This window comes from Geotrypetes seraphini, chromosome 16 (assembly GCF_902459505.1).
Source record: "Geotrypetes seraphini chromosome 16, aGeoSer1.1, whole genome shotgun sequence".
In the NCBI taxonomy this organism is placed as follows: domain Eukaryota; kingdom Metazoa; phylum Chordata; class Amphibia; order Gymnophiona; family Dermophiidae; genus Geotrypetes; species Geotrypetes seraphini.
In genome coordinates, this window is record NC_047099.1 from 54220566 (window position 1) to 54240060 (window position 19495).

At 45.9% G+C, this 19495-nt stretch overlaps 1 protein-coding gene across 2 annotated transcripts in view; it reads left to right on the forward strand.

The window, feature by feature from the left end:
- The window catches only part of RGL2 (ral guanine nucleotide dissociation stimulator like 2), a 69399-nt gene that overhangs the window by 45027 nt on the left and 4877 nt on the right, over positions 1-19495 (forward strand). For both annotated transcript variants that reach the window (XM_033924822.1, XM_033924823.1), the window contains exons 8-16: positions 7169-7272; positions 8371-8455; positions 8590-8673; positions 9687-9761; positions 9925-9957; positions 12117-12238; positions 17069-17161; positions 17800-17965; positions 19152-19412. In XM_033924822.1, coding sequence (XP_033780713.1) covers positions 7169-7272; positions 8371-8455; positions 8590-8673; positions 9687-9761; positions 9925-9957; positions 12117-12238; positions 17069-17161; positions 17800-17965; positions 19152-19412 — 1023 coding nt within the window. The remainder of the gene's footprint in view (positions 1-7168; positions 7273-8370; positions 8456-8589; positions 8674-9686; positions 9762-9924; positions 9958-12116; positions 12239-17068; positions 17162-17799; positions 17966-19151; positions 19413-19495) is intronic.

The window sequence follows — 19495 nt, forward strand, 5'->3', positions numbered from 1 at the left end:
GACAAACCTCCCCCCCCCACTGAAAAAAAAAAATAAAAAATGATAAACTCTGGAACAACCTTACCTCCCCTCTTAGGAATCTGAGCTCCTTCCAACTTTTCCGTAAACATCTGAAAACCTGGCTGTTCTCAAAAGTGTAATACTTCCTCCCTCTCTGGTATATTAAGCCCTCTAAACATTCTTTACACTATGGCCTTTACCCTTCATGGGAGTTCCTTTCTATCCCAACTCCTGTAAACCGTGCCGAGCTCTACGGTTGTGGAGAGGATGCGGTATGCAAACCTAAGGTTTAGTTTAAGCTACAAAAACATAGGGTAGAATTGTTGATAATCAAAAGTCACAACCTCTTATTCATTATTGCAAAAGACATTTCTAAACATTTCTCATTATATGTCTATCGGTTTAACAGTGGTGAGACCTCAGATATTTTTCACCCAACTCATTAGAGCAGCAAAAGCTGGTCTACTCGGTGGGTCCTAAAGAGGACGACACTGTAGAGCAGGGGTAGGGAACTCCAGTCCTCGAGAGCCGTATTCCAGTCAGGTTTTCAGGATTTCCCCAATGAATATGCAAGAGATCAATTTGACTGTTTAACGACTGTTTAACAAATTCTAAATTCCCATACCCAACTCTTCCTCGCCATGACCCTTCCACCTCGCCCCCTAATTCCAAGGCCCAAAACTAATTATACTTTCCACCTTGAATCTCATGTGCTGTCAAATGTATCTTTATTGTAAACCGCTTCGAACTTCACGGTATAGCGGTAGATAAGAAATAGATTATTATTATTTGCATGCACTGCTTTCAATGCATATTCATTGCGGAAATCCTGAAAACCCGACTGGAATACGGCTCTCGAGGACCGGAGTTCCCTACCCCTGCTGTAGAGCAATGTAATAACATGAGCGGAACAGAGCGCCCTGCTGAACGGTGAATGGATACTAAATGTGGTTGGAACACGGTTATATGTAATTGTTTTCCATGATCTCCTGAGGAAGCCAAGGGCGAAACGGGCCCCGTTGGGATCGTGACTGAGTTGAAGCCTCATTCTTATTTGAAGCTAAGTTCCACATTCACAGTATTTATAAAATATTTCTGATATTTATTATTTTAATATGACAGAAGGTTTACATTGGGTTGGAGGTGGTGATCGACCAGTGATTATAAAGTTACCCACCGAGTAGACCAGCTTTTGCTGCTCTATAATGAGTCGGATGAAGAATATCTGAGATCTCACCACTGTTACAGTATATTCTCGTTATAACGGACTCGCTTATAACGGAACCTCGCCTGTAGCGGACGAGGTCCGCTGGTCCCGGCTGAGCGCCATTATAAACATACAGAAAATCATCAGATATAGCGGACTTGCATATAACGGACTTTCGGATATAACGGACAACTATTTTGGTCCCGAGAGCCACTTTTAGCTGTAATTTTCTTTGGCTATAACGGACATGCAGGCTCCGCCTACAAGGCGTGTGACATGCCGGTGATATAGTATCAAAATGCAGCTCAGGCCCTACCCATTTCCCCCTGCTTCCCCCTAATCCCCAGTCTTTAGTTTCCGCCCGTTCCCATCGGTCAGATTTTTACACAGCTCTCCATCACCTTTTTTTCTACAATCAAGACTTTTTCTACTTAGAAACATCTAAGAAATGTCCGGGTTGCAGGAAAAGGATGAGTACACTGGATCCTCATGATCTGTGCGTTCGCTGCTTGGGCCCAGCGCACGAGGAACAGTGTTGCTTGCAATGTGCCCGCCTACATTACAGGTAAGTAATTACACTTTTTACCTCCTTCTTTTGCAATAATGAATAAGAGGTTGTGACTTTTGATTATCAACAATTCTACCCCACGTTTTTGTAGTTTGTCTAAATTAAAAAAAGACATTTATAGGCACATCATTTTCAATTGGGCGGGATGTCAATCTGCATTAATGAATGGATTCATTTTTCTTCTTCTTTTTTATCATTTTAGATTGTTATATAAATATGTATTAGAAATGTATATTTTTTCTCTTTTTCTTTAAATGGAATTCTTTTCATTACGACTGAATTATGCCGCTAACCGCTTTGATCCTTTTTTTGGCTATTTAAGCAGTATATAAAAATTTTTAATAAACATATCTCCCATGCTATGTTTTGTACATACTATACTAGCGCAGGGAGCCGTGCTGAACGCTCCGCGCTGCTCCTCGACGCTCATAGGAACTCTATGAGCGTCAGGAGCAGCGTGGCTCCCTGCGCTAATAACCGCTCTCGCGGTTTAATAAAAGAGGGGGTTTAGTTCGTTAGTTTTTTAGCCCGTACTCCCCAGGAGCCCAGAACGGGTTACATTGATACATTCACAAGGTTTTCGAGGCATACGAATAAGGGTGCTTTCACATTTTACTAGAGATATAGGTAAGGAATATAGTGACTGATTCATAACATATTGGCGACTCGACATGTATTTGAATCTAGGATTAGGTTGACACGGTATATTCTCACCCGGACTGGAGACATGGGGCTAGTGGGACCTTGAGGTGTTTGGAAGGTACCCGTAGAGAACAGTGTCCCGCAATCGGCAATGTGTCTTAGTGAGCAGTTTTAGCTGCGGACTGTTAAAGCCTGGTCGTTAGGGTCTCAATGCTTGTATATATAATACTAGGTTTGCCCTGCCATGTTTTGCCATACAATGCTTCTTCCTATACCATGTTATGTTATGTTTTTCCTTGCTGAAAAGCTTGAAGAAGGAGGTCAAGCGACTAGAGGACAAGATTCAGGAGCTAGAAGGATTTCACACCACGGAGAGACACATTGAGGAGGAAGTCAGGGAACTCGAGAGATTCATTGAAGAGGCATACAGGACGAAGGTGGAAGAGAACGAACTTCAGATGAAAGAAGAAGCTACACGGATACCAACATGCAAGGGAGAGCAAGAAGAAGATTACCCCAAGGATGACACCCACAGAGGGCTATCGCAAGAGGGGGAGATTTTGGCTAGTCGAGGCCCAAATGAAGAAAGAGTGAAGTACATTGAGGACATTGACCTGAGACCGAAGCGAAAATTGAAGAGAGGAAAGTCAGCGATCCTAGTGGGAGACTCGATCCTTAGGCATGTGGACAGCCACATAGCAGGAGGGAGAGAGGACCGACTGGTGACCTGCCTTCCGGGAGCAAGAACCAAGGACATCGGGGACAAAATTGAAATGATCCTGGAAGGGGCGGAGACAGAAGAGACCGCTGTAGTGATCCACATCGGGACGAACGATGTCAGCAGGAGAGACTACAAAAGAAGCACGCTGTTAGAACAATTCAAGATTCTGGGAAGGAAGCTGAAGATGAGAACCCAGAAGATAGTGTTCTCTGAGATCCTACCAGTACCGAGGGCAGATGTGAAAAGGCAGGAGGAACTACAATCAATAAATACGTGGATGAGGAGATGGTGTGAGGAAGAAGGATTCCACTTCGTGAGGAACTGGACGGCGTTCTGGGGCAAGAGCAAGCTATACAGGAAAGATGGACTGCACCTGAGCGCAGCAGGAACTAGACTCCTAGCAAACAACGTCAAGAGAGGAATAGAACAGGCTTTAAACTAAGAAGAAGGGGAAAGCCGACAGTTGACAAAGGGTCGACGATTCGGAAGACGGTATCCTGTGAAGATACCGAGGGGAAAAATGGCTGGGAAGGAACAAGGGACAAACTACAGGAGTCGACTAACCCAGAAGAAGTGGTTACAATGTCTGCAGCAAAAGAGAAGAAAATATGGACCGAAGCACAGGGAAAGGAAAGGAGGACAGCAAAATACCAGGATCTAAAGTGCATATATGCTAATGCAAGGAGCCTAAGAAACAAAATGGGGGAACTAGAAGCCTTGGCCAACGCAGAAGACATCGACATCATTGGAATCTCTGAAACATGGTGGAATGAGGAAAGCAAATGGGATACAGCACTACCGGGATACAAGCTCTATCGCCAGGACAGAACAGGACAAAAAGGAGGTGGAATAGCCCTATACATAAAAGAAGGCATACAATCCACACAAATGGACACAGCAGAGACGGCCAGCAAGCCGGAATCTCTATGGGTTAAAATACCGGGAAGGAAAGGGCCTGAAATAAAGATGGGCCTGTTTTATCGCCCACCGGGGCAAACCAGAGATATCGATGAGGAAATGGAAGCCGAGATGAAGCGTGAATGCAAAAGCGGCAACACGGTTATTATGGGAGACTTCAACTACCCTGGGATAGACTGGAGGCTTGGAAGCTCGAAATGCGCTAGGGAAACAAAATTCCTGGAAGCTACACAGGATTGTTTCATGGAACAGCTTGTTAGAGAACCGACGAGAGGAAATGCCACTCTGGATCTAATCCTAAATGGGTTAAGGGGACCTGCAAAGGAAGTAGAAGTAGTGGGACCATTGGGAAACAGCGATCATAATATGATCAAGTTCAAGGTTGAGGTAGGAGTGTCAAAAGGCAAGAGATCCATTGCGACAACGTTTAACTTCAGGAAAGGAAACTACGAAGCAATGAGGGAATTGGTAAGGAAGAAACTTAGGAACACTTCCAAAACATGGCTAACGGTAAATCATGCCTGGTCCTTCTTCAGGGACATGGTGAGCGAGGCGCAAAATCTGTATATCCCCAGATTCAGGAAGGGGTGTAAAAAGAATCGAACAAAAGACCCGGCGTGGATAACCAAAACAGTGAAGGAAGCGATAGGCAATAAGAAAAAATCATTCAAGAAATGGAAAAAGGACAAAACTGAGGGGAGCTGGAAAGAGCACAAGAAGCATCAAAAAGAATGTCACCGTGAGGTTCGGAAAGCCAAAAGAGAGTATGAAGAGAGGCTAGCCAGGGAAGCAAGAAATTTCAAACCATTCTTCAGATATGTTAAAGGGAAGCAGCCGGCTAGAGAGGAAGTGGGACCGCTGGACGACGGAGACAGGAAGGGAGTGGTGAAGGAGGAGAAGGTAGTGGCAGAAAGACTTAACATGTTCTTCTCGTCTGTATTTACAAACGAAAACACGTCCAACATACCGGAACCTGAGCAATTCTTCAACGGAAGTCAGGCAGAAAAATTAACATCCATAGAAGTGAGCCTTGAGGACGTTCGTAGGCAGATAGAAAAACTAAAAACTGACAAATCCCCGGGTCCGGATGGCATACATCCAAGGGTTCTGAAGGAATTAAAGGAGGAGATAGCGGAACTACTGCAGCAAATTTGCAACTTATCCCTGAAAACAGGCGAGATCCCGGAAGATTGGAAGATAGCCAACGTTACGCCCATCTTTAAAAAGGGATCAAGAGGTGACCCGGGAAACTACAGGCCGGTGAGCCTGACTTCGGTTCCAGGGAAAATGGCAGAAGCACTGATAAAAGAAAACATCGATCAACATTTTGAAAAAAATGAACTTCTGATAACCAGCCAGCATGGTTTCTGCAAGGGAAGATCGTGCCTAACGAATTTATTGCACTTCTTCGAAGGGATCAACAAACGGATGGACAAAGGAGACCCCATAGACATCATATATCTAGATTTCCAAAAAGCCTTTGACAAGGTGCCCCATGAACGTCTACTCCGGAAACTGAAGAACCATGGGGTGGAAGGAGACGTACATAGATGGATCAGAAACTGGTTGGAGGGTAGAAAACAAAGGGTAGGAGTGAAGGGTCACTACTCCGACTGGAGGAGGGTCACGAGTGGTGTCCCGCAGGGCTCGGTGCTCGGGCCGCTGCTATTTAATATCTTCATAAATGATCTAGAAACAGGAACGAAGTGCGAGATAATAAAATTTGCGGACGACACCAAACTATTTAATGGAGCTCGGACTACAGAGGACTGCGAAAAGTTGCAAAGGGACTTGAACAAATTAGAAGAATGGGCGGCGAAATGGCAGATGAAGTTCAACATTGAAAAATGTAAAGTATTACATGTGGGGAGCAGAAACTCGAGGTACAACTATACAATGGGAGGGATGTTATTGAATAAGAGTACCCAGGAAAGGGACTTGGGGGTAATGGTGGACATGACAATGAAGCCGTCGGTACAGTGTGCAGCGGCTGCTAAGAGAGCGAATAGAATGCTTGGTATAATCAAAAAGGGTATTACAGCCAGAACGAAAGAAGTTATCCTGCCGTTGTATCGGGCGATGGTGCGCCCGCATTTGGAGTACTGCGTCCAATATTGGTCGCCGTATCTTAAGAAGGATATGGCATTAGTCGAGAGGGTTCAAAGGAGAGCAACACGTCTGATAATAGGTATGGAAAACCTGTCATATTCTGAGAGATTGGAGAAGCTGGGTCTCTTTTCCCTGGAGAAGAGGAGACTTAGAGGGGATATGATAGAGACTTATAAGATCATGAAGGGCATAGAGAGAGTAGAGAGGGACAGATTCTTCGAACTTTCGAAAAATAAGAGAACAAGAGGGCATTCGGAAAAGTTGAAAGGGGACAGATTCAAAACAAATGCTAGGAAGTTCTTCTTTACCCAACGTGTGGTGGACACCTGGAATGCGCTTCCAGAGGACGTTATAAGGCAGAGTACGGTACTGGGGTTCAAGAAAGGATTGGACAAATTTCTACTGGAAATGGGGATAGAGGGGTATAGATAGAAGATTACTGCACAGGTCCTGGACCTGTTGGGCCGCCGCGTGAGCGGACTGCTGGGCACGATGGACCTCGGGTCTGACCCAGCAGAGGCATTTCTTATGTTCTTATGTTATCTCTGTCAATGTCCTGCCATGCCATGTTTGCCAACACCCTGTATAAAAAACATACTAATATGAGTGTAAACCTGTAACCCATTCTGAGCTCCCCAGGGAAGATGGGATATAAAACCAAAGAAATAAATGGCATTATGCCTCAGTCTTTGCCGACATCACTTCCTGTTTCTGAGAGGTGGGGCCGGCAGAGCAAACACCAGCATGGACCTACAGTGGTTCTACATCTTTAAGCTGCTGTTTATCCTGGGGAACCAAACTATGCTGTGTTGCTAGACTGGGGAGGGGGGGGGAAGGACGCGGTCCTGGGGGGAAGGGGAGGGGCAGAACATGCTGGACCAGGAGGCTCATCCACAGAAGTTTGCCCCGGGTCCTGTGGGTGGTTAATTCAGCCCCGATCACGCTCTCTTTTCTTTGCTGTTATTTTAGATTAATTTTTTCTCCCCCCCCCCCCCCCACTCAGGAGTGTCGAGCACTGAAGAATTTCTCCTCTCTCTATGCCATCATCTCAGCCCTGCAGTCCAACCCTGTCCACCGATTGAAAAAAACCTGGGAGGAGACATCGAGGTAAAGAAAGAGGCCAAAGTCAATGTTTTAACCCTCTTGCCTGAGCCTGTCATCCACCCATAACCTCCCCCCCCCCCCCATAATGAGCCTGCTATCTTACTATGAACTCTGGCTTCAATGTACCATTTTCCTCCTAATGCTCTGGTCTCACCCTGGCTTCAGTCTATTACCATCTTCTTAACTCTCTGTCCAGGGGCTATTGTGTTCCATTTTTAACCCACCTTTCCAAAGAGACAGTGCTATGCCTATTGCCATCCCAAATGTGTCAATTTATAGAAAGATGAGGTGACATCGCAGACGTTTTTAAATACAGTAGTGCACGGAAAAATATCACACTAGTGGTGACTATGTCAGAAGATATTGCAAACTGAAAAATGATAATCACAGTGCTAGCAATGATGTCAGAAGACAATACACATTGCAAAATGAGGTCACAGTACTAATGACAAAAAAAAAAAAAAGACCCCAAAATATCCACAGAGAAGAAAATCCAGAAGAAACCAAAAGAAACTCTGTGGAATGACGATGTTCCTTAATGGACTTTATTTGAAAATGTCAAAGTTCCAAAGGTACACTAAAATCATCCACATAAAAGTAAAGGAATCCACATAAAAGCCTTAAAGGATCTAGTCCGCTAGGGATGCAGGAACCAACACGGTCCGCGTTTCGACAAAAAGTCTTCTTCAGGGGTCCCTGGGGGTCCTTTAATGGTGAATACGTGGGAAAGCTAATATGTGGTGAGCTGTCAACAAGCGAAAAAATGACATCATAGTACTAGTGATGATGTCAGAAGACAATACACATTGCAAAATGATGTCACAGTACTAATGACATCAACAAACAAGCAAAAAAATGACATCATAGTACTAACGACGATGTCAGAAGACAATACCAGCTGAAAAATTAAGTATTAGTGGTGATATCAGAGGACTAGTCCCTTGGGCTTTTCTCCCGATCTCTGAGTCTTGTGTGGGACTGCTTCTCAGGGTTATTCCCAGAGGTTTTCTTGGGACTTGCTAGGGCTCCTTCCCAGGTCTCTTTTCCTGACCTCCTGCCCCATGTTCCTCTCCTGTTACCTATTGTCCTTCTCTTCCGTAGAGATGCTGTTCGCAGTTATGAGGAATTGTGTCAGATCTTTTCTGAAAATGATAATTACTCTCAGATTCGGGAACTACTCTTCAAAGTAAGTGAGAAAGACAGCTTTTCTGATCCCTTCACTGTAGGATGAGCGAGAGGGTTTATCACGGATTAGATTTCTCATTTAAGGTAATCTCTGCAGGCGGGTTTGAACTTTGGCTGTTTTACCTTTATTTTCAGTCACAGGAAGAAACCTTGAAGCCTGGGAGTGGTGAACTGACCGTGAAGAAACAGCTGAAACATCCCAAGGAACAGAGAGCAGGGGTGAGAAAAGAAAGGCAGCCAGAGACTGCCTATAAGCCGGGAGGAAGGCGTGAAAGGGCTGAGCCTGATCCTGGAGGAGGGCGAGAGGAAGCGCTAGGGGGCTCGTCCTTACCTCTCAGAGGCTTGCACGACCTTGAGCAACGATTAAATGATACTGGCAAACTAGCAAGATTTATCACTCCCTTTGAAGAAGCCCGTTGGTGCGAAACGGATTGGGCCTCCGTCGGGTCGTAAAAGATAAGTGCTTGACGATAGTTTTAATATAGCCAGAAGGAATATTATTGTGGTTAAGTCCATGGTTGCCAGCTTTCGATTGCTCATTTCAGTATGAGAGAAACAGATATTTAACCATTGAATTATACATATAATATTTAAACTTAGTAATATTTAAATGAATTAAATTAAAATTTTTAACAGAGGTTTTGACCTATGATGATACCTTAACCCCCAAATGGTTTCAATCTATTGATTGGATTCCTGGGGTATTTTGTGGTCTTTTCCCTCTGTTTTAATATATCTCAAGCACTATATATGATTGTGAGTGCTCTACACTTCATGTCAATCTGAGGACCCTTGCAAGACTACCATTAGATGTCGCTGTTGCCATTTTGAACCCAGAGCCAGCTCGGGCAGTAGCAATTGGAATTCATTGCAGAGAATCCCTAAGCTTGGCCCGGGGAGGGGGGGAGAAGGAAGAAGTGCAGGGAGATGGGGGAATCTTTGGAAGGAGGGTGGAAGCTGACTATCTAGGCCAGGGGAGGCAATGAACCAAGGCATTGTAATGTCACCCGTGGCCTCCTTTTTTCCTGGGCAGCTGAAATGGCCACTATGTCCCTGGAAAAGAGACTGTTAGGAGGACGGGAAGGGAGAGAGAATCAAGGGAGAAGGACAGAGAGGGGAAGGGACAGTGTGGCAAAGAGAAAATTAGATGCAGAAGTTAAGTGTTTCTTTTTCATGTCTGTTTGTCTGTCCTCACACGGAATTCTTCCCTTTATGCACGTCTGTCCCTTCAGGGCGTCATCCCATACCTGGGCACATTCCTGAAAGATCTGGTGATGCTGGACACGGCAGCGAAAGATGAACTGGAGGTGAGGAAATCCCCCCCCCCAACATACACCCAGAACGAGGGGTGGACTCCTTGTGAGGGATTATGGGGGGGTGGGAGGAAGCGACTGCATTCTTATAGAATTTAATGAGAGTCAAATTAGATCTCTCTTCATTCCTTTATTATCTTTTTTTTTTTCTTTCTAGAATGGCTACATTAACTTTGACAAAAGGAGGAAGGTATGTTTAAAGCCTTTAATTCCTCCTCATGTGCTCTTCTCCTCTTAATCCTGACCCCTTTTCTTGGTTCCCTTTTTTTTGTTAACCCCCCCCCCTCCACTAGATATAGCATGCCTGAACTTCCCTGGTCTGAGGACTGGAGGGCAGAAACACCGAGTGCAGTTCACTGATCGGCAGGTTCCCCCCTCGTGCCATTTCTCAGTAGCTTGAAGTTAAGTCTGGAGACCTAGGCACAACCGAGAATTCTTTTTTCAAAGCTAAACGCATATTTGATTATTTCATGGCCTTTTCTCATGTTTGTTATTTGAATTCACTTGGACAAAGTCCATAAAAAGACATTCAGATATGCTCTCCGAGGGAGTGGGTTGTTTGGGTTTTTTTAACACTTCTGTAGGTGGTGATATGGTCGGTGTTTCTGGCAGGAATCTTATCTGACTTTTGTACAGATTTTTGCACTTGATCAGGGAAGTGAATGCTTGGAATGGCCTCCTGGCGAAAGCGGCGGAGATAAAAAGTGTATCTGAATTCAAGAAAGCTTGGGACAAACAAGTTGGATCTCTAAGGTAGAGGAGGGGCCAGGCGGACTCGATAGGCCATGGTACGCCATCAAAAGCGCCGACAATCCCGCACCAAAATTTGAGGGGAGAAATGCACGTTGCCGCTTCCACTTTGATATGGGGGGAACCCCCCCCGACTACACTCCTCGTGCTCCCGTTGGGGGGAACCCCCCCAGTACACTGAAAACTCCCGTTCGCCTTCCCGTTTTCGCTCTTCAGGAGTTTTCAGCATAGAAGGGGGGTTCCCCCTCCAACGGGAGGACTTCTAAGTATAGTGGGGGGTTCCCCTTAGAGCGCAAAAGGGAAGGCCTCAAGGCAGCTGTGCACATTTGTCCTGTGCTCAATTGTCGGCGTGGGATTGTCGGTGTGCCGTTGTCTTCCGTGCTTTTGACAAGCCACGCCCATTTCAAAACACCTCATTGATGTTGATGTTGATACAGATCCCCCTGATTAATCAGGTTGCTGGACATCGTGGCGTAGCGAGGGTGAGTGGCTCCCCTCCTGCCACGCACACACCCCTTCCCTTCCCCCGTACCTTTATAACTTTCCTGCTGCGAGCAGCATCACCAACTTGCTGCCCGCGTCTGCTCTCCCTCTGACGTCACTTCCTGGGTGCGGGACCAGGAAGTGACATCAGAGGAAGAGCCTAAGCGAGCAGCAGGTTGGAGTTGCTCCTCGTGCGCTGACAAAGAGTTAGCGGTACGGGGGGGAGAAAGTGAAGGCACATGTGCGGCAGGGGTTGGAGTGGGAAGGAGCGGGAGGGCAGATAGGAGGACAGGTGCTGGCGCCCACCACCAAGAAAGCAACAGGGGTGGACCGCCTCCCACCCTCCCCTTATTACGCCACTGGGTGGTAGCCCCCTGTTTATAGATTGATATAATTAGCCCCCATCTTAGGTAAGATTACTAGATGTCCTGATTTCCCCGGACAACTTTACAAAACCCGGCACTTTGTCCGGATTTTGAAAAGCTTCCTCTCACTTGCATGCACGGATTGCCTCCTGCTCGACCAAAGCAGGCAGCGGGGGAGCGGAGGTAGGGCAGGACTGGAGCAGAGATGGGCGGGCCTGGTGGCAGGGCTAAGATGTCTGGAGCGTGTCTGGGGGCGGGCCTAGGGTGTCCGGATTTTACAGTCGTAAAATCTGGCAACCCTAAGTCTTAGGTAAATTTCCAAAAAGTAGAATTGGATTAAATAGTTTTGTCTGTGTTTCCCAGCTTTGTAAATTGTTCTGTTTTATCAGGGCCACTGCTTTTCTGTGTTTAAGCCTCTGGTGGCAGTCCTTGATTTCCTGGAGTGATATAGAAAAATGTTTGGCGATGTTTGATATTCTTTGTAGAATGTTTGCTGCAGAGTTCATTTCTCTTGGGGCAGATTTTCAGGTTTGATCCGTTTGTAGAGGTGTTAGAAATTCCTAGTTCAGATTTGACTGTTCAGGTCAGTCAAATCAGGTTGTGTTTGGTTTTAAGACCCTTTCCTTTCTCTTTCATTTTTCTCTCTCTCCCTCCCCTTACTTTCCCTCTCCTCTCCCCCTCCCACCGGACGTTCAGCGCTTGAAACTCAGGGTTTCCATTCTCTTGTTCTTATGACATGTCTCTCTGGAAGGAGTTTGAAATTCTGACTCAGATTCGCCTCCTTCAGTCCATCTGTAAGAATTACACATTTGAAAGAGATCCAGTCTTCATGAGTTGGTTCCACAGTCTCCAGCCTCTCAGCGAGGCTAACAGGTGAGTCCACTACACCCTACCCAAGTCCCCTAACTCCGTGCCAAGATTTTGGCAATTAAACTCAACAATCATTATTACCCCAATATCAATAATCCTGTGCAAGACAAACATAGTCATACTTTGTTTTAGGTCTATTTGCATAACAAAAACAGTTCCCAGAAGTCATAGTTTGAAAATTGTGCATTCTCTTAAGTAGGCAAAAGTACAGGTTTTGCGTTTGGATGGCTTTCAGGACCTATTGTTTGGCCTCAAAGGCAGCTACTCTACCACTCCCAGAAGCCTCTGCCCTACGCAACTGCCTGGTTTGCCTGCTGGTTAAGCTGGCCCAGACAGACTGATATGAACAGGTGTATTGTAGATGGGTGGTGGGAGGGAGTCTCTGGACTTTTAGACATATGAGGTGTGATCAAAAAAATACGGTGAATCTATCTATCTATCTATCCATATAAAACCGGATGTATTTGTGTGTGTGTATGCATGTTCCAGCATAACTCTGAAACGGATGGACAGATTTCAACCAAACTTGGTATACACATGACTTACTATCTGGGGAAAAGTACTGTGGGGGTGGGAAAGGGATAACATGTAAAAATAATCGAAAACAACAGATATTAGTGTCTAACCCATAGTTTTCAAGCTTGCTGAGATGAATACTGACGCTCTCAATGAGGTTTAAGTCCAAGTTCAGCCCCATAGAGAGGGACATTCTTGTGGGAAGGGGGTGACATGTAAAAATAATCAAAAACGACAGATATTAGTGTATTATGCATAGTTTTCGGGCTCCCTGAGATTAATACTGGCAGTCCCAATGACGTTTAAGTCCAAGTTCAGCCCCATAGACAGGGCCATTCTTCATGCTAAAAATTAAAGATTTCCACAAAATAAACAATCAAATAATTCCCTTTTTACCAGGCGTAATCACTGAACACAAGTCTATCGATACATTAAGATTGGGATTAATAAATATCCGGGCTACACCGAGTGATCAGCTAGTGTTTAAATGAAAAGAAATTTATTATAGTAAGAGATACGTTGTTGTTAATCACCCTGAAAATAGTCCCCCTTGCTTTGAACACACTTAACCCATCGTTCTCGCCAATTTCCGAAGCCGTTCTGCAAGTCCTCTTTCATGAGTGTCTTTTTCGCCCTCTTGTGGCCAATTCGATGTCCTAAGAACATAAGAAGTTGCCTCCACTGGGTCAGACCAGAGGTCCATCGCGCCCAGCGGTCCGCTCCCGCGGCGGCCCATCAGGTCTATGACCTGTGAAGTGGTTCCTGACCATTTCTATAACCTACCTCTACTTCTATCTGTACCCCTCAATCCCCTTCTCCTTTAGGAACCTATCTAAACCTTCCTTGAACCCCTGTAATGTGCTCTGGCCTATCATAACCTCCGGAAGCGCGTTCCATGTGTCCACCACCTTCTGGGTAAAAAAGAACTTCCTAGCATTTGTTCTAAACCTGTCCCCTCTCAGTTTCTCCGAGTGACCCCTTGTACTTGTGGTTCCCCACAGTCTGAAGAATCTGTCCCTGTCTACCTTCTCTATGCCCCTCAGGATTTTGAAGGTTTCTATCATGTCTCCTCTAAGTCTCCGCTTTTCTAGGGAGAACAGCCCCAGCATTTTCAACCTGTCAGCGTATGAAAAGTTTTCCATACCTTTTATCAGTTTAGTCGCTCTTCTCTGGACCCCCTCAAGTACTGCCATGTCCTTCTTGAGGTACGGCCACCAGTACTGGACACAGTACTCCAGATGTGGACGCACCATTGCACGATACAGCTGCATGATGACTTCTTTCGTCCTGGTTGTGATACCCTTTTTGATGATGCCCAGCATTCTGTTTGCTTTCTTTGAGGCTGTCGCACATTGTGCCGATGGTTTCAGTGATGTGTCAACCATCACCCCCAGGTCCCTTTCAAGGTTGCTCACCCCTAGCAATGATCCCCCCATTTTGTAGCTGAACATCGGGTTCTTTTTCCCTACATGCATGACCTTTGCATTTCTCTATGTTAAAACTCATTTGCCACTTTTTTGCCCACTCTTCCAGTCTCGTTAGGTCCCTTTGCAGGTCTTCACAATCTTCCGTGGTTCTAACTCAGCTGCAGAGTTTGGTGTCATCAGCAAATTTAATAACCTCACATTTCGTCCCCGTCTCCAGGTCGTTAATAAATATATTGAACAGGAGCGGTCCCAGCACCAGACCCAGACCGACGTCTATATTTCATGATCATTTTGACTTTGGGAAAGAGCCAGAATTCGAACAGTGCCAGATCCAGTGAACAAAACGGATGAGGACACGCTGCAATGTTTTCATTGCCAGGGGAGGCTTGGGTCAAAGTTCAAGTTTGGTTGTATTTGCTGTAAAACAATGTTTGGACTTATGCCTAATTATCTTGTGAACATATTTTCATTTGCCAATAGCAAACACACCAGACGCTCACATGCAAATTTCACTTTTTCATCCCTTAAAGGATGTAAATTTAAAAGATAACATCGTCGTTTCTCATCCTATCAGGACAAAGATCTAAATCTTTTAATCACGACTTCTAGTACTTACCAAGATTTTAGGAGACCATCTAAAACGTATCTGTTTACTAAGTATTGAGGCAACTAAGACATTCCATCCAATTGTAACTATTTTTGCTTTTGTAAACCGCATAGGGCTTCACATTACTGCAATATAGAAGCAGATTGTTATGTTATGATGGAGGATGAAACTGTTTGCCCATTTCACGTGTTCATATCTGTTGTTAAAATGTTTTGAACGGAACCATAAGAGACGTTCGGATCCTCAGAAATTTCCCTAATAGTCAATCGCCTGCTTGATCGAATCATTTTGCGTACTCTTTCACCATTCTGTTAGGTTTTTGATGTTGAAGGACATCCCAACCTCTCCTCGTCTTCAACCGATTCACAACCATTACAAAATCGATCGAATCATTTGTAAAACCGTTGAAACTCTCAGCTCAATGTGTGGCGGTGACGGCTAGGAAGGCAGGTGGAATATTGGGAATTGTACGTCTGTAAAGTCTGATGTGGAAAAAAAATTCCAATCTCTAATATATCTAAGAATACATGCCTGGTTGTAGAGTCTCAGATTGGGTAGATGCCTGGAATGGCCTCCCAAGGGAAGTGGTGGAAAGGAAAACGGTGATCGAATTTAAAAAAAGCGTGGGATAAACGAACAAGCTGAAACTTGTCACACACTGTTATTAAGGTTTGACGCATCACTTCCCTTATTGAAAATCCCTGCCTTTCCGTTGGATGGCGCTTGGCAGTAGCATTCATCGTAGATTTTGATCACTCCTCGTAGGTATGTCAGGGAGTCCTTAAATCTTTACAAACAGACGTGGCAGTGTGAAAGGACGGTCTGAGACGCCCGAAGCCAGGTTCCAACAGTAATTAAGGGCTGTGAGGCTTTTCCTACCTCAAATGAGACAGGATGAAGGAGACATTTCTTCAATGGTAATTACATTACATTAGTGACTTCTATTCCGCCAGTACCTTGCAGTTCTAGGCGGATTACAAAAGAAGATAACTGGACATTTCCAGGAAAATTACAAATTAGGGTGCTGTTTACATGGTTGAGACTTTGAAGGGAAATTTACAAGAGTGGGGATAGACATGGAGATTTGTTATGATTTCTTGATAAAGTTTTTGAATAACAGGGTTTTGATTTCTTTTCAAAATGATTTTAAGTCAGTTGTTGTTGTCAGCATGTTGGAGATGGGGTGATCCAAGTTTCGCTGCTTGCGTTGCTAGTAGGTTGTAATGCACTGTTCCCTTTCAACTGAGCGAGAGTCCTCCACCTATGGTCTTGCCAGCAGGGAGTGCTGTTTCACATTTTGAATAGCAAGAGACGGGCAAGCTCTGCAAGAACCCAATGGCGTAGTGAGGGTGAGAGGCGCCTCTCCCCCGCCCTCGTCTCTGCCTCCCGCTCCTTCCCCGATCTCGCCTGCTGCGTGCGCCCCCCCTTCCCTTCCCCATACCTCTAGTTGAAGTTGTCGCTCGCAGCGGTCAACAACGTGCTCCTCGCAACCACTTCGGCTTTCCTTTGACGTCACTTCCTATGCGTGGAACCCGGAAGTGAGGTCAGCGGGAGAGCCGACGGGGTTCCGAAGAGCACGTTGTTGACCGGCGCAGACAACAATTTCAACTTGAGTTATGGGGGAAGGGAAGGGGGTTCTGGCACCCGGGGAGGAATGCCCCCTCACCCCCTTACTACGCCACTGAGTAAACGTGCCTGTTCCTAGTGATTGAAAATACAGTTTTGAAGGATCACCCCCCTACTGTCAGCAGTGGAGTTGAAGAACTCCTGCTCGGTGTCAGGTCAAAAGCGCGCCAGGACAAAGGCGCGCACCGAAGAAAATGACTGTTTTAAAGGGCTCCGACGGGGGGTGTGGGGGGGAACCCCCCAACTTTACTTTATACAGATCGCGCCGCGTTGTTGTAACCCCCCCACATTTTACTGAAAACTTCACTTTTTCCCTAAAAAACAGGGAAACAGTTAAGTTTCCAGTATAATGAAGGCGGTTACAACCCCTCAAAACGCCGCCGCGATCTGTATTAAGTAAAGTGGGGGGGGCTCCCCAACAAAACCCCCCGTCGGTGCCCCTAAAAACACTCTTTTTCTTCGGCGCGCGCTTCCGTCTTGCGCTCAGTTGTCGGCGCGTGCCTTTGTCTTCCGTGGTTTTGTCTACGAACCCTCCTGCTCAGGTTAGAGGGATAGTTACTGTCCCTGGATTGAGGAGGGCTTAAGTGGCTTGCTGATGGGGGGAGGGTTTCTGGTTTCCTGCACGCATGAGCCCATATTTGTGTTCTTCTGTTTCAGCCACAACCTGTCCTGCGATATTGAGCCGCAGCTGGAGCCTGTAGCGCCAAACCGCCCTCCGAATCCCACTGTGGTGATCACACACTGCACTGAGTAAGGGCCAGGGAAGGGGTGAAAATAAGAACAACCATCCTAGGTCAGACCAATGGTCCATCTAGCCTGTCCTCACGGTGGCCAATCCAGGTCACAACTACCTGGCAAAAACCCAAAAAGTAGCAACATTCCAGGATATCAAAGAGTAACAAGATTCCGGAATCCCAAAGGCTAGCAACATTCCATGTTACCGATCCCAGGGCAAGCAGTGGCTTCCTCCATGTCTGTCTCAATGGCGGACTATGGACTTTTCCTCCAGGAACTTGTCCAAACCTTTTTTTTTTAAACCCTAAGCTAACTCCTCTTACCACATCCTCTAGCAACATGTTCCAGAGCTTAACTATTCTCCGAGTGAAAAAATATTCCTAAGGGCCACACTATGGGGAATGGTGGTACAGAGAAGCCAACCTGTGAAACCCACCACAGTGATGAGAGCAGCTAGCTTTTGAATCTCACTGTAGTGATCGCTTCCCTCTCCAAGTAAGAGAGAGGGGGAGCGGGGGGGAGGGCGAGGAAGGAGGGTTAGGTTGTGAATGTTCACATAGTTCCAGCTAAAAGAATTGGTTTGGTGGGGGACCAGGTACCGGATATGAGGTACCCCTCCAGCTTGTAACCCTCTGTATCTCTCCCACTCCCAGCATGCTGGCCTCAATCGCTGCCTCTTTCGGACCAGTGAGTTCTATTCCGTGGGATAGACCCAATTCCCCAAATTTCACCTCCGACTGCATCTTTGACTTCTGCCCGAGTGCCTCTGAACAGCAGTTGAAGCCCAGCGGGAACCCCTTGCTGTCCCGCCTTGCAAAGGTAATGAAACCCCCGTTTTCTGAGAATCCTACCCTGTGTAGATCCTTCACTCAGCAGCCTAGGAACCAAGCGATGCATCTCAGCTGTGATTGAGACCGCTGGGCAGTTAAGAGAAGGGGATGACTAGTAGATAGGACATTTCTGAGCTGCTGTGGGCACATGTAGGTATTGGAGGGAGGTGTACTGGGTCAGAGCGAAGGTCCATCTAATCCAGTATCCTGCTTCCAACAGTGGCCAACACAGGTTATAAGTACCTGACAGAATCCCACAGATTAGCAAGATTCCTCAATCTCAGAGTAGCAGGATTCCATGCAGAATCCCAGAGTAGCAAGATTCCTGAATCCCACAGAGTAACAAGATTCCTGAATCTCAGAGTAGCAGGATTCCATGCAGAATCCCAGAGTAGCAAGATTCCTGAATCCCAGAGTAGCAAGATTCTAGAATCCCAGAGTAACAAAATTCCTGAATCTCAGAGTAGCAAGATTCCAGGCATAATCCCAAAGATTAGCAAGATTCCATGCAGAATCCCAGAGTAGCAAGATTCTAGAATCCCAGAGTAACAAAATTCCTGAATCTCAGAGTAGCAAGATTCCAGGCATAATCCCAAAGATTAGCAAGATTCCATGCAGAATCCCAGAGTAGCAAGATTCTAGAATCCCAGAGTAACAAAATTCCTGAATCTCAGAGTAGCAAGATTCCAGGCAGAATCCCAAAGATTAGCAAGATTCCATGCAGAATCCCAGAGTAGCAAGATTCCTGAATCTCAGAGTAACAAGATTCCATGTAGAATCTCAAATAGTAGTAAGATTCAATGTTACTGATCCCAGGACAGCAGTGCCTATATGATTGTTCTACAATGCTGTTAAATGTTTATATTTTTGATACTGTTTTGTGTTAATCCTGTTTCAATTTGATTATCTTTACGTTTACTATGTGAATTGTATTTATGCATCCTATAGCTTTGCTGTTAAAACTACAGTACAGGCCTTGAGTGAATCTCTTCATAAAAGCAATGTTAGATGCCATCGACTCATGTAGCAACTTGATGAACATCTTCAAGTTTTTGTGGTAGAATACAGAAGCAGATTGCCAGGTCTTTCTTCTGCGCAGTATAAATGCGTTGCTTTCGCATCAAATGCGATCCTCCGCCTCTGACACTGCGTCTCTCTTCATTCTCGTTTTTCAGCACATGAAATCCCCCTCCGTATCCTCCTTGGATCAGGTGGGGCTGTCGCCCCTGGGCCCAGCACCGCCCCCGTCACCATCGCCCGCCTCTTTGGCTCCTGCGCCAGCCTTTGTGAAGGGGCATCGCCGATCTGCATCCTGTGGCTCTACCTTCCCATCTCCAGAAGGGCCCGCCTCCTCCCCCCAGGACAAGGGACGCGAGTGTCGCATTATCCGTGTACGCATGGACCTGGAGAATGGGAACATGTACAAAAGCATTCTGGTGAGCATTTCCTGCGAGTGGAAAATGCCAATGTGATATGTCTGGGAAGTATGTGGAGTGGAGGGAGCAGTGATTTATAATAA